Source organism: Rhyacophila brunnea, unplaced genomic scaffold (assembly GCF_057557595.1).
Source record: "Rhyacophila brunnea isolate RB1 unplaced genomic scaffold, BYU_Rbru_1.0 scaffold_10, whole genome shotgun sequence".
NCBI classification, from domain to species: Eukaryota; Metazoa; Arthropoda; class Insecta; order Trichoptera; family Rhyacophilidae; genus Rhyacophila; species Rhyacophila brunnea.
In genome coordinates this window covers 18,781,078-18,796,763 of record NW_028232752.1, presented here as the reverse complement: position 1 = coordinate 18,796,763, position 15,686 = coordinate 18,781,078, and the positions used below count along the sequence as shown (strand labels likewise).

General features: G+C 35.2%; 3 protein-coding genes across 3 annotated transcripts in view; 1 reads left to right on the top strand and 2 right to left on the bottom strand.

Annotated features, from left to right (window-relative positions):
- LOC147078961 (uncharacterized) overlaps positions 1–15,686 on the bottom strand; it is a 799,973-nt gene that overhangs the window by 707,975 nt on the left and 76,312 nt on the right. The window lies entirely within an intron of this gene.
- On the top strand, positions 119–7,199 carry Nmd3 (60S ribosomal export protein NMD3). The gene is made up of 5 exons (XM_085952024.1): positions 119–257; positions 457–591; positions 2,095–2,245; positions 4,681–4,924; positions 6,067–7,199. The coding sequence occupies exons 1-5, from the start codon at positions 208–210 to the stop codon at positions 6,996–6,998; spliced, it is 1,512 nt and encodes a 503-aa protein (XP_085808150.1). The 5' UTR covers positions 119–207; the 3' UTR covers positions 6,999–7,199.
- Uqcc1 (Ubiquinol-cytochrome c reductase complex assembly factor 1) overlaps positions 10,165–15,686 on the bottom strand; it is a 33,418-nt gene continuing 27,896 nt past the window's right edge. Inside the window, exon 6 of the mRNA XM_085952169.1 lies at positions 10,165–10,281. The gene's annotated coding sequence lies outside the window, so the exon portion shown is untranslated. The remainder of the gene's footprint in view (positions 10,282–15,686) is intronic.

The following is a 15,686-nucleotide window of genomic DNA, read 5'->3' as shown; positions in this document are numbered from 1 at the left end:
TAATAAAATTGATTATTATAATATCGGCAAAATAATACCTATTTCGCTCGTGACAGCAACGTCATAATCTGTCTCATTTGTGAGTTTTCGAATGCCATACATTTTTGACAAATCGGCCAATGTGCTTGTAGGTTATGTGATTGTCGTGTTTTCTTTGACACTAGCAAGTTACTTTAACAATATTTCCATAGATCTAATTTCTTCAAAATGGATTATATTCAACTAGAACCAGATGCTATCGTCGGTGTTTCAAGAATGTAAGATTTTCCTGTTCATTAACAATATAATAGCCATAATACTACCTACTTACACAATAAATAATATTCTCTATACCCTGCTACTCGAATCGATCGAAATATGTGAGTAGAATAGGTTTTGCCAAAATATACATATTGCTCCAATATCTTTCTTTTACCATGTTTACTATTGTGAGTAAATATTTGTTGTGTTTTTCAGACTCTGCTGTGAGTGCGGGTCACCCATTGAAGCTAATCCTTCCAACATGTGTGTTGCTTGCTTGAGAAGTCGCGTAGATATCACAGAAGGCATTCCCAAACAAGTCACCATACATTTCTGCAGAGGATGTGAGAGGTATGCATCATTATTTCATCACTCGTACAAATATCACCGGGGGTTGAAGGTTCTAAAGTAATTGTATTTAAATCAAGGCCAAAAATCCTTAGGAAACTTGTATTATTTGAAGACGACAATTAAAGACCATGTTAACTAGCAAAAATATTTAGGCATTTGCAAATTAACCTGTATTCATTAATCATTTAAAGCAACCGGTACAAGTCGGTTATGGGGAAGCCAGCAGCAAACACATTTTGACAATAGCCGATATACTGGATTATTTGTTAAGTTGGGTGAGGTATTCGATTGTCAAATTCAGTAGTACGCCGCGTAAAAGTATACAACGCAGATGAGACGGGTTTATTTTGGAAACTTATCCTTTGTAAAACGTTCATCGCGAAGAAAGTAATGTACCAGGGAGGAAAGTGCCCAAGGACCGCATCACAATTATGCCGTGCTCCAATGGAACCTGGACACACTAACTGAAGCTTTTGGTCATAGGGAAAGCTAGGAATCCTAAGCCATTCAAGAATATCTGCCTCACTGAACAACTGGTTGTGTTAAGTTTAATTATTTAGTTAATAAACTTAGTTTATAAATATGTATAATTTAGTAAATAGGTACTTGATTTTGATTATAAATAAAACTGTAATTTGCTATTACAAATTTCTCAAAAAAGCTATTTTTACGAAATACCTGTTTTAATTTTTACCAAAATTTTATGTATGCACTATAATCCGCCGCTTTCACTAATTGGACACTTGTCTGGTTTTTGGGGTGGCGGATTACTGAGAGAGTACTGTATATTGTTTTTCAATTTCAATAGAAAAAACATGTTAACATCAAACATGCGAGTGGTACTTAGTGCTATTTGTCAAACTGACATCCGTGCAGTTGCCACACTATGCTCTGTCCAACACACTGGGTAAGCCAGTTCCTGACTGGCTATGGCAACTTTGCGTTACTCGGTTTTCGTTTGACATGGGCCGAAATGCACATGTGAGCAGAGCTGTTTGCCAGGGTCCATGCACACACAGGTCCAATAATTGTCCACGCCGACTTGACATCAACCAACTTTGAGGCATTTGAAAAATTTTCTGTGTCATGGAGAACTGAATAATTCCAATCCCACCTTATGTACATTCATCACTTTCAACTCCTGACACCTCTGTTTCAGCAGAGTTTGAGTACACGAGTACAGATGACCCTTAATGTCACTGAAGATAAAGATGGTAGCACAAGTCGAGATTCTTTTTTGTTTTCTTAACTCTTTCTCTAAGCAGTGTGTGGGTGTTACATGAGTCCTGTGCAGCTTCACCTCGTGAAAAGGTAATCTTTTTATTCTCAGATATGTTTATAACGTAACGGACAGCAGCCGTGCACAAATCACGGCTGTATAGACATGTCAGGTGGAGATTGGGTAACTCAAATTGTTGTGTATTCCTAATGCTATCACAAGAGCTTAATTACATAATGTTTGTTTCTTCTCATAGCCACTATCTGTTAATTTTCTGACTCCAGATATTTACAGCCACCGACTGAGTGGATAGCATGCAGTTTGGAGTCACGCGAACTATTGGCATTGTGCTTGAAAAAACTAAAAGGACTTCAACGAATCAAGTTGGTCGATGCCGGTTTCGTGTGGACTGAGCCCCATTCAAAGAGAATAAAGGTACCTATCTAAGTTTTTAATTAAATTTTTGTGCTATTTCACAAATATTCTCAGACTGTGTTAGGTACATATTATAAGTTGTTCGCTGAGTGAGTTCAGAATAATTCAATACTTTTTATATTGGGATGAGCTTAGTAGTAAATTCGAACACCTGATGATTTATGATGGTATATTATCTATACCAGTGGTAGCTTGCAGTGGGTTTTCATATCAGACATGTTATTCTAAACATGGTTCTTTTTATCATAACAGCTACAGTAGAATCTCACATATAATTCGAAATTCACCTTAATTCGAAAATATAGTGAAATAAAAGTCCCATGAACATTATTTTCACATAAAACCATAATGATAATTCTTATTTCTTAATATGAAATGGTTTTTGACCCAGACAACAATGCAACATTACATACCTAAATCAAAAAAGAAAAATTTGACAGATTTAAAAACTTCAGGCTTGACACATTTTGTTTATTGCTTACAGCTACAGTAGAATCTCACATATAATTCGATATTCACCTTAATTCGAAAATATAGTGAAATAAAAGTCCCATGAACATTATTTTCACATAAAACCATAATGATAATTCTTATTTCTTAATATGAAATGGTTTTTGACCCAGACAACAATGCAACATTACATAAATCAAAAAAGAAAAATTTGACAGATTTAAAAACTTCAGGCTTGACACATTTTGTTTATTGCTTAGTAATAAATTTAGTCAGAAATTTAAAAACAAACCCACCTCTGCATTGTACACATACAGCAAGGATGCATACATCCACATTTCAATACCTCATTTCAGACACATTATTCATGATTGTTTATTGCAATAAAAGTCAAGTTTAAAACAAACATACCACTGCATTGTATGCACACACAGTAAACTTCTTCTTTTGCCATTATTTTGTATTGCCATGTACACACACAGTAAACATAAACATAGGCATTTTAAAACTCCAGTTTCAGACACATTAGTCATGATTGTTTATTGAATATTTTAGGCAATTGACAAGTTTTAAAACAAAGCATAACTCTGCAATGTATCCACATATTAAGCATTAGTCCAGTCAATGAGTGCTCAAAAGATGGGTGTCGAATGCATGGAATATGCGAGAATTTTTGACTTCAGGACTTTGTTAGAAGTAGTTAGTAAGTAAATATACTAAAAGTCCTCGGCCCTGGGAGGTGTGCTAAAGGCGGGAGGGGGGTCAAATGGTCCCATTTTTTGGTTTTTCGCTTATATCTCGGAAATGGTGCATGTAGAAAAAAAATGTGCCAAATAAAAATGAAAGCTAATTAAATTTCCTATAAAATTATCTCTACACATATTTGTCGAATTCCCAACGGTTTCTGAGATATATCGATAAATCGATAATTGGCAGCCAACAAGCAAATGGGCAGTGGGCAGGACAACATTTGAAAAATATCACCCGAGAGACATTTATAATATGGATGGAACGGGTATATTCTATAACATGCTCCCTGATAAGACACTGGCCTTGAAGGGCGATAAACGTCATGGAGGAAAGCGCAGCAACGGTAGATCGGGGTTCCGCTGTATTACTATTTGCATTACCTATTAAAAAATATTTCTTACTTGAACTTGCTATCTCATTACATATCTGTTATTCACCATACCTAAAAATTGCTTTATCACACGTGTTTCACTCATGGTGAGCTTTATCAAGTATGAGTAGGTACTTAAATTGACGTTCGAGTTTATATAATAGTGCCTGTACGCGTACCTACATGGATTTACTGGCACCAATAATGTGTAAATTAAACTATCACAATAATAACTGTTTACACGCAAAAGTGCTGACTATTTCGCCAATCTCATTCTTCAAGCGTAAGCAAGACACATTGTTGTCATTGTATAGTGCTATTTGACAGGTTGTAAAAATTGGTAAATGTCAAAATGCTCTGCGCGGTATAGTTCATATTTTTTCCGGTAGGTTTGCCACTAACGTTCTAATGCGCATACGTCATATGTCAAGTTGCAACTATCGCGTGGAAATTCAAAAACCACTAATTTTATTTGATCCATGCGTACAATCTTGCAACATGGTCGCGACAATACGTACTGCTGCCAATAAGTCCATGCACGTGTAAACGGGTTTATGTTCATAATAATTATTGTCGATATTTAGTGGTGGTAGTAGAAAAGATACCATGTAATGTGGGAGAGGGGTTAATTCGCTCAATTCAACTTAGAATTAATAACATGTCAACAACACACTCAAATGTAAATGTCAATAGTCATACTTGATAAGGCTCATCATATGAATAAACCATGTCATAAAGGAATAATTTTTATATGTGGTTAATACCTATAATATATGTCTAGTAATCTTGTACAGTTACAATAATGTCAGTTCAAAAACACCACCAATGAAGCCTTCAATATAATATGTTAATTTATTCTCCACAGGTAAAATTAACGGTGCACGGGGAGGTAGTGGGTGGAACAGTCCTGCAGCAAGTGTTTGTGGTGGAGTATACGGTGGCCCATCAGATGTGCGACGCCTGCCACCGGTCGGAAGCCCAAGACTTCTGGCGCTCGTTGGTGCAAGTGAGACAGAAATCTGAAAATAGGAAAACTTTCTACTATCTTGAACAGCTCATTCTCAAGCATCGTGCTCATGAGAATACCCTCGGAATCAAACCTATACATGGTAATAACAGTATTTATTCATTTTGCAATATTTACTTGAATATAAAAGTGTATTTTTTGAACAATCATTGATGATTAGCATGAGTTCAATGAGATCACACAGCATTACGAGGAGTAATTGGTTCCATTGTCGCTTGGCGTAACTTTCTGCAGTAATTTATATGCATGCCTCCCGATGTTTTGACATCTAAATAGGATTTTCCTTTGTGTTATAAAATTTAAACTTTGTTTTGTTTTTATAAACATTATTTACATGTAATTAAAAATAGATATACAGTACTCTCAGTAATCCGCCACCCCATAAACCAGACAAGTGTCGAATTAGTGAAAGCGGCGGATTATTTATAGTGCATACATACAAAATATGGTAAAAATTAAAACAGGTATTTCGTAAAAATAGTTTTTTTGAGAAATTTGTACTAGAAAATTACGGTTTTATTTATAATTAAAATCAAGTATTAACTAAATCGTACATATTTATAAACTAAATATAGTTAATCACTTGACACAACCAGTTGTTCAGTGAGACAGGTATTCATGAATGGCTTACGATTCCTGGTTTTCCCTATGACCAAAAGCTTCATTTTTTGTGTCCCGGTTGCATTGGAGCACGGCATAACTATTGTGATGCGGGCCGTGGACACTTTCCTCCTTGGTACATTACTTTCTTCGCAATGAACGTACGTTTTATGAAAGAGAAGTTTTGAAAATAAACCCGTCTCATCCGCGTTGTATACTTGTATATGGCGGACTACTGAATTTGACAATTGAATACCGGCGAATTATAGAGCTTGATTTTGTGCTTTCAACTAGTAAAAATAATGGCAGATTATAGTACATAGTTGTCGGATAATCGAGCGGCGGATTACTGGGAGTGTACTGTACTAATTGTCAAACGTTAACGATCACCACCTAGCCTAAATTACAATGTTGCATCAAAGTTTTACTGTACATTTGTATTTCATGGAACGATATTCCCGACATGCTATCTTACAAAAGTTAGTTTATGCTCTAAATTAATATAAGTACAAAATTCTATTTCACCAATTTTAAAATTCAAATCCTTTTTTTTTTTATTCAGTAGACATCTCCTAAATGTTGACATCACATAAGAAACTAATTAAACCTATATATTATTTGCAGAGGGACTGGATTTCTACTACACAACGGAAGGACACGCCAGAAAAATGATTGACTTCTTGCTCTCCGTACTGCCCATAAAATACCAACACTCCAAGAAACTTCTCTCTCACGACATTCACAGCAACATCTACAATTACAAGTTCACCTATTGCGTGGAGATTGTTCCCATTTCCAAGGACAGCTTGGTGTGTCTACCCAAAGCCATCACTCGCTCTCTCGGTTCAATATCACCGCTATGTCTCGTCTACAGAGTCACCAACTCCATACACGTGATGGATGTTGCATCAGGACAAATCGCTGAAATGTCGGCTACCGTATATTGGCGGAATCCGTTTACTGCTATCTGCAATCCCAAACAGCTGATCGAATACATTGTCATGGATTTAGAGATTATCAAAGAAAAGGATAGAAAGGTCTTTCCGGGACAGGGTGCCATATCAAGCAAGCATGTCGTTGCCGATGTGTGGGTTGTGAAGGCTTCCGAGCTTGGTCGCACCGATAATACTATACACACCAGAACACATTTGGGTCACGTTTTAAAGCTGGGAGATTCAGTTATGGGATACAACATTGAAGATTCAAACATAAACGATAGTAATTTCGAAAAATTGGATAATGGCGCTGTACCCGATGTGGTTCTTATCAAAAAACACTATGGCGATAGACTGGCCCGAAGACGTGCTCGTATTTGGAAACTCAAACACATGGCCAATGATGAAATGGCTTTGGATACGATGAACGATGACTATAATGAATTCCTGGATGATTTGGAAGAAGACCCAGCGCTGAGACAAAACGTCAACATATTCAAAGATAAAACAATTGTCGATGCTGATGATAGAGATTTCGATCCGTCTATGCCCCAAGTCACACTCGAAGAGATGCTCGATGATCTCACCATAGATGATGTGGAAATGGGAGAAGAATCTTAAATTTACACCATTAACTTTTTTTTATATTCACGTAATAATAATATTACATTTTTATTTGATAAAAACAAATCTCTTGAAGGAATGGTAGATATATTATAAAATATTATTCACACAGAACATTTGAAATTACGGTAAAAATTGAATTTAGCATTCTAATTTGTATTAATATTTTGTAATATTATGTTTTATTATATTGCTCTACTTATGTGTTTTTTATTATCTTAATAAAAATAAAATGCATATTATTATGTATTTTCTGTACCAACCACAAGATATTGCGTTTTTACTGTCTTGGCTGTCTTTCACGCTCTGACAGGAGAGCATGATGAGTTGAACTCAACTCAACAACTTGAGCTCGAGCGCAAGCGTCATTGCTATAGCAGTAATATGATTATTATCAATGGTTATTGTGCCTGCTCTAATGACGTAACCTTAGAAAAATTGAGTAAACCTGTGTTGAAGACTATTTTTTGGAAGGAGGTAAAAGATTCATCTGCTTTCACAGTAGGGCATTATATTTACATAATTAACTATGCAACTGTTGAAAATAATATTAAGTTGCTAATTTTTAGAAGAAATTTTAAAAGCTCAATATAAAATTATATATATTTTATAATTAACTATTTCTTTTATTCAACGAATAATTCACAAGATTTAAGAATGTACCATTCTAATTATTGAACATACATAATTTTGAAAAATACTTCTGAGAAAATATATTATAACCAATTGAAAAAAGTAAGACACCCCAGTAGGGAATCGAACCCTGCGTCCGTGCATTACCTCTATGCTATGCGATTGCCAAAGTAGCTTGATTTAGAAGAGCGCTGATGTAGGTATTAAAAAAAAAGACCAATAGTTAAAGTTTGTCGCAATTAGTATGTCACCTTGTAGCATAGAGGTAATGCACGGACGGGACACGACGTAAACCAAAAAGATGCAGGGTTTGACTCCCGATGTCTTACATTTTTCAACTATTGGTTATTATATATTTTCTCAGTAGTGTTTTTCAAAATTATGTATATATATTTTAATTAAATAAAAACTCTTGACATTAATCAGAAATCAAGTTGCCGGTGACTTATCGTTGCTATAGATTGTTTTGTCGAAATCGACCTTTTAACAACTTAGCTGCCTTCGGCTCCGATCGGAGCCGCGTCACCACTCATAGTCGGTGCCGCCGTATCCGATCGGAGCCGCCTATATAGTAATCACGAAATTGTCATTATTTCACTGGCACTACCATTGAGTGATTTATTTCTTAGCTGGCATCGTAGATGAATACGTTACCGATATTTTTCGCTAGTTGGTTTTTAATTTGTTTTTTTTATTTTACCACTGGACGACACTACTATTTTTCATAGATTGGGTAAGCGGAGCCTGAAAAAATCTTGAGTCGGAGAAAGCAGCTGCCTTCCGCACCAAGCTTGACAAAAGTAGGAAGATGATCAAATTTGTGAGTGAATCAATTACAGCAAAACCTTGGAAACTGGACAGAATCTGATGTTGAAATGGTGTATTCAATATGGGTTCTAGTAGTTTCATTTTTGACCATTATTCAGATAAGCTGGTTGGACTGTATGTCGTGTACGGCATAGATATTATGATTTGGACTGTCTACTGTCACCTATTGTTAGAATATCAAAGTAATATTTGGTGAGTGCATGCATACGTGTATGCCACGTAATTTAAATTGATTTATGAAAAAACAGCGCGATAACGCTCGTTTTCCGGATATGGGCTCAATTTATGATATGTGTTTGTCTCACTTATCTGGTTGACTCGCCACGCCGGGCCCCCAAACTAGAGCCCTGTCAGTCCTTCCCTTGTGGGGGCCATGCCTAAATGAGTCGCCAGCACTGTCACATGAATCTGACATTCTGCCTATCTTATTAAGGTTCGTGTTGCATTTCAGTTTGTTATTTTTCAACACATAATAGTTTAGTCCCGCACCAATTCCATCATTAGACCAATAAAAATTTACACGTTGCAAATAACATTATTAAATGGGAATAAGTTTGGTTTTCGGGACCGATGAATGAGGGTTACTAGTACACTTTTGATTACAACACAATACGCATGTTTAATACAATGATTTAGTGCTAATATCTGCTAAACTGTTAAAGGGTAATTAAAAATCCTGCATAATTTTATTTTGTGTTTGACCCACAAAGCTTAGTTGCGAACATTGTTTCATTTTTTACATAGTACTCCATGTTATCAATAAATTGATTATTCATTTATTTAATCAATTTTGTACACCACTTTCCCAATGATAAAATGAAATTTAAATAAAGCTTATTGAAATTCATGGCTAAATAATTGACAAATTATCAAATTTCGCAGATTGAAGTAGTCAGTAATTAAATTTTATAATTGATTTATAGATCGAGCAATTTTTTCATAAAAGTGAGATATAATAAGCTTTAGACTCGGCGGGAATTGTAGAGATGGAAAATTCATTGCGTTTCTGTATTAGTATAAACCGTTTCACCCTACTGTCGAATGGATCATCTTAAACCGGGAGCAAATGCTTGTTCTTCCCCTACACCAGTGAAATTGTTATGCTCGCTCAACAAAAAGTGTGAGAATTTCGCTGGAGTGGGGGAAGAACAAACACTCGCTTGGTCTAAATGCGTTTTTAGCAACTTAGCGTTTTTCCTGTCGGATCAAACATTTTTCTATAGACATTTAGCTATGCAAAAAATGCATCTAGTTTATAACGTTTCTATTAGCATTTTTTGATGCCTTTAACTTTAAATGTGGTGAAAATAAGCTAGGTTTTTAGTTTATTTAGTCAGATATTTAATGAAGTATCAACTTGAGAAATAAAACAACACAATGAAACAATATGAGCATTCTTGGCATTATAGTGATATTATATTGGTATCAGATATTATAATTTAATGTGTGCTTAGGCATGTGCATTGACGATTATCGGTGGTGCCACTCTCTGGTATTACCTAATTATTAATTAGGTTGTTAGATAAATAAATTATTTTTTGTCATTTTTTAAATGAGTTTCTGGGAAAATATAGCATGATTTTTACATGTGTATTTACCCATTTTTCAATTTTTGTACTTTTTCGATCAGCAAAAAAAGGTATTGAAATTTTATTTTCTCAAAATCTAGCGTTATTTCCTACCAAATAGCTTGTTTTCGTACCCCGTCTGGCATGTTTTTGTCAATGACAGTTGGTAACACTGGTCACCGCACCTTCGGTCGCCTCCACTATATGCTGCAAGGATTCCATGTATAGCAAACAAGATGAGTATCTCCATTCTGAAGAAATAAACGTGAAAGACCGGCTTTCTAAAATATGTCTCAAGAGTTCTGTAGTTCTTTGGCCACATAGCCAGAGAGAAAATAATAGTTTGAAAAGGCTCATCTTCAGTGGAAATATCAAGGGTTTATGTAGAAGAGTGAGGTCACTTACACCATTTGTCTAACCAAATGAAGGATGTTACAGGTCCCTCAATACAATCATATATGCAGACAGCTGTGGTGAAGAGTGATTTTTGGAAGTCGGTAGGCTGTGATAATCATAGTGTGTAGGTAGGTACTTGTCAGTCATACTTACGGGACTTAAGAAGATAATAATGTTATATTTATATTCTTCTTTAACACTATAATTATTATAGTGTAATTATACTATAATAAACACAATGACAGTAGTATAGTTAGTTATATAAGTTTAGGCCAATTATGGTAACACTAATCTCATAAAAATTCCCTTCCCTACATCTCATAGTTATTGCCGCCATCCAAGCATATTAATAAAAAAATGACAGGCAGTTATCTTCAGACCATCAAAGCGTCAAGACTTGTACTAGTTTGACCGCCCCAGCATCATCAAAGAAGTAATTCAATTACGAATTACGGTTTGGCCAATACTGCGTCAATCACCGTAATTCATAAACTCATTACCCACCCATCCGTCACATGTAGAGTGTAACTGTGAGAGTGATCGTACTAGTTGTGTGAGTGCGTGAACATGGAACCAGCCTAGCGCGCCTGCCATATCAGCATCAAAGATTAATGCCTGGATTGAATCCCTGTGTAACCGCCCTCCCCCGCATCCAAATCATCCCTTTCCTAGAAACCACTAAAGAGCGCTGCCATAAGTGAAACAATTACAAACACCCAGGCTTTGAGAGAATCATAAATATATTGTGAGCTCACCGGAATCGAACCTGGAGCCCCCGGGTAAAAGGCCAGCACCTTACCCACTGGACTACGAAGGCCTATTATATAATAATACTACTGATAGAATAATGTCATAGAATTTAGAAAATAGATAAAACTAATATGTCCAATTACTTAACCATAAAAAAAAATATCATTTTTAAAATATCTGAAATTTTTAATTATTTGCTCGAGGATTATTGACAATGCACAGCCTTCAAATATTACTGCAATTTGCCGCTATATGTCATAATATTCCATATAACAACATTATACATTTAGATCAGATGCTTATATCCTTTGAATGCATGAGTATTTGTGATAAATATACGACACAGCGCATCTATAGGTAGATATTTTGCAGCAAATATAACATTATAATATTATGTATCAATGCGCCTGTTACTGATATAAGGGTAAGCTTTAAATAATCATTTAGTAAGGAGTCTTCCCCACTGGCTGAGACCATAATGCAGGGATCGCTGGCGAGACATTATTGATAGGAGTCACAATCCTCAACAGTGAGATACACAAAAATGACAAATGTATTTTTAGTAGTTGGCGACCCTATAAAGACACCTGTGGGTTGGGAAGCCTAAGATAATACAGATTTCTTTCATACAGATAATCTGTAGCTATTTCCCATATTTTTAAAAGATAACTTATTATCTTTAATGTTTTGATGGATTATGTTTCCTATCTCATCATAACAATCTAAGCACAAAACAATCTTGATTAGTTAATTTTTAATAATATTATGTTTAATATTTTTTTTAAAACCATTTGTAGTCCATCAAAATTTCACAATAATTAACATTGCATAAGGGCGGAAAATTAAGGAATGAGTGTGAATATTTTTATCCATTTTAAAAGTATATAGTTAGGTTTTGTGAAATTGAAACTTTTATGGCAGTGCTCATTTAATATTACGGATTGGAATGTCCCCTTTATAATTTTGGATAATTCAAATTTACAGTCAATTAGATGCTCCAGTGAATTTTTCTTTTTATCTATTCCTTTTCTGTCTTTTTTATATCAATACAACAGGCCATGTTGCCCAATGACAGTAATATAGTAATTATGAAACAGTAATAATAGTAGAGAAACAAAGAAACACCTAGATTTTGAAAAAATCACAGAATTATTATGCCGTCACTAAAAATCGAACTCAGAGCTTCTTGATATGAAGTCAGCACCTTGCGCATTGAATGTTTACGTGACCTGAGGCTGTAGGAATTTAAGCCTAACGAGCCCTCCGGTACTTACAGCGATGTAATTTTTGTAACTATACATTTACACAGCCACGGTGGCCGTGCGGCTTAAGCGTTGGACTATCACGTCATGGGTCCCAGGTTCGAATCCTGGGTCTGGCAAGTACACATATTGTTTTTCAAGTCAGGGTATGGACCTAATAGGTTGAGCAAGTGGCTGACATCCATTTCTCGTAAAAAAACAAAATCTGTTAAAACAAACCTTTACTCTGTGGAGGCCCATATTATGATCCTATTAAGATCGGATATGGTTGAAAAAAAAAATACATTTGGGCGTGTTGGAATCAATGCCAAATATTCTTGTGGTCAAAATGTTCAACTATCGGTTTATCGCAGTGGCAAAATTTTCACAAGGGTGCCACAGACCTTAACGTAGGTACCTAAAACGGGTCTTGGACGATTTGGCACCGGGACAACTGGGCGCCACGCACGAGAGTTCTATTATTTTTATATAAAGCCTCGGGCGTGATAATTCTCAATCCGTAATAAAAACATTATGTTAAGAGCAAAAATATTAAAACTACTAAGTAGTAGATATAAACTGTATAAAATTCCTCGTCTACTTTTTGTATAAAACATCTATTTATTTTATTCGACAGTGCGGCGCTCAATTGTCCCATTCCCCCTATAACCATCACTGTTTGGGAGTAAATTTCGTGAAAATCTTGTAGTTATCATTTTAGATGGTGTGTATCTCAATTTAAAGATTTTTAGTGTATTTGTCAGTTTAAGATTGCTGAAAACAGTTTTTAAAAAATAGGTTAGTAGGTACTAGGTTGCAGATAATTTGAAACTAAAAATGAAAGAGGTCAGCATTCTAAGTCTGATGAAGGGCCGCACTTTGCCTAGGGACGTCACTATTTAAAAAGAGATAGCATCTCTGAGGCTATAGTACTGGAAGGAGCTTTGAAGGCATTTCCTAGAATCAGCCAATTGTGTTATAGTACTGATAATAATTATGAAACCAATTTATAAAAAAATCTTATCGATAACTTCAATGAAAAATTAAGCTGAAGCGGTATTATTATACTATATCAAAATACACAAATTACATAATAATTATCTCACATGCTGGTGGAAAATATAGGAGTAAGTTATCTATTGAATTTATTACACAAATTATGCAAATTGAAAACATAAGGGCAATATGAAACTCAATACATTTTACTATAGATACTAAATCAAGTTACAGCAAAAAGGAAATAAATTTTGTTATGGAATTTAGCAAAGTCCTAATTTCACTATCCAACTCAACGAAGTGAGAAACACAGTTGTATTCAATATTGTAGAGTCGGTGCGCCGGAGTGACCAACTGAAGGAGCTTCCTGGGGGCTAGGGATTGCAATACCGAATGAGAATACCGGTATTTCCAATTCGTGATAATTATATAAAAATCAGGAACCAATAAATATAGATACAAAAATCTATTTAACATAATATTAATATTTTATAGTAAAAATATCTAAATAAGTACATAATATGTTATGTAATTTTTAAAATATATAAAGGTAAGATATTATGGTAAGAGATGCTGATGTTTATAAATATGTATGTACAGACCTACAAACTTATCTGTAGAATGGCCAAAAATGGAACTACGAACTACTATAGGACGCCATTTTGAAAATTTCATTCGAATGTCAGATTTTGTCCAGTTACTAGTCTTGATTGGGTAGTCTTCGACACTGGCTCCCCCATCCCATTCTTCAGTTCAGTTCAGTTCAGTTTGTTGGTCTGTAGTATGGAGTTGATCTATTGGCACTTTCTTCTTCGAATGATCTTTTAAAAGATTTATTTTATGAAGTGTTCTTGGACATGTATGTGCCCCACTGGTAATTCCACCTGATGTTTTATTGCACTTTTTATACTTAGCAACATCTTTACTTTTATCCCGTAGGAAGTAAAAGCAAACACAATATTGGTCACTTTTTTGTTCAAAAAAATTATATTTCTCTATTATTCTATAAGCTACTATTGAGTAGATAAACATCATTAGGCACAGGCAAGTCTATGATAGTAGAATTATTATTTCTATTATATTATAATATAAATTTTCGACACTAGGGCTGAGGTTACTAATGATAATACAAACGAACAGTAGGTATTTAAGCACAATTTCAGATACTTACATCTAAAATAAACGAAACAAGTTCTAAAATCTGTGGGCGACTGGTGAAAATATTTGGATATATTAAAAATAATGTTAATATAATGTAAATGTATTTCGCAAATCTGCACGTGTCCTAACTGGTCACTAAGGTCAATGGCAACGAAAATTAACCAGACACGCATAATCCGACAAAAAAATTACAGTCCTGTCAAACCTTTATATTAATTAATACATTTTATATTATCCACTTTCAATAGGTACCGAATATATCGGTATTGTCTGTTTTTTAAACCCGGTATTTCAATATCAAAAAATACTGGGATACCAGTTTTGAAATACTGTTATTGCAATCCCTACTGGGGCAGTCTTCACTCTGCCCTGAGACAAGTAGACGACCGTGAGGGGTGGAAGGTCTTGGTCGCTCAGAAGATCTCTCCATTTCAGGCTGGTCTTGATATACAACTATCAGGGAATGACCAAGAAGAGAGAGGGAGTCTATGGCGATTCAGCGCTGTTAACTGGACGATGTACATCTTGGTGCCACAGATGAATGAAGTGGATGAAGAAATACACATAATATATTATGTCTTGAACTAACAAGTAGATAAGTAAGTCTAATACAAAGCATATACCTGTTTCTCAAGTCTTTTTATGTCCCGGAATGCCAACATTTTCTATGATGTGGTCAACATGTCATCACGGCCAACCAGTGACGTTCCTAGACAAAATGACACCCCTGTGCAGCGCCATAATGCCGCCCCATTTTTGTATACAATATTTTTTATTATCCATGCTCGTGTCGTTTCTGGTCACCAAGAACGTCGAAAGGCAACGGAAGTAAACTAGACATTGCGAACCCGACAAAAAAAATACAGTCCTGTTAAACCTTTTAATACATTTTGTTTCCAACCAGTGAGCTGAATTTTTTAAAGGCAAGATATATTCGTTATTAAGTACTCAGTTTAGATAGCTATTTCTTCGTATACCAAATAATTATCCTTGATTTGCCGCCCTTTGAGTAACTGCCGCCCCCAAGCGACGCTCAATCTGCCTACCCTCACGGCACGTCACTGCGGCCAACTAGTTCCTAGTAAATTTCATAGTAAATAGTAAGTTTCTCT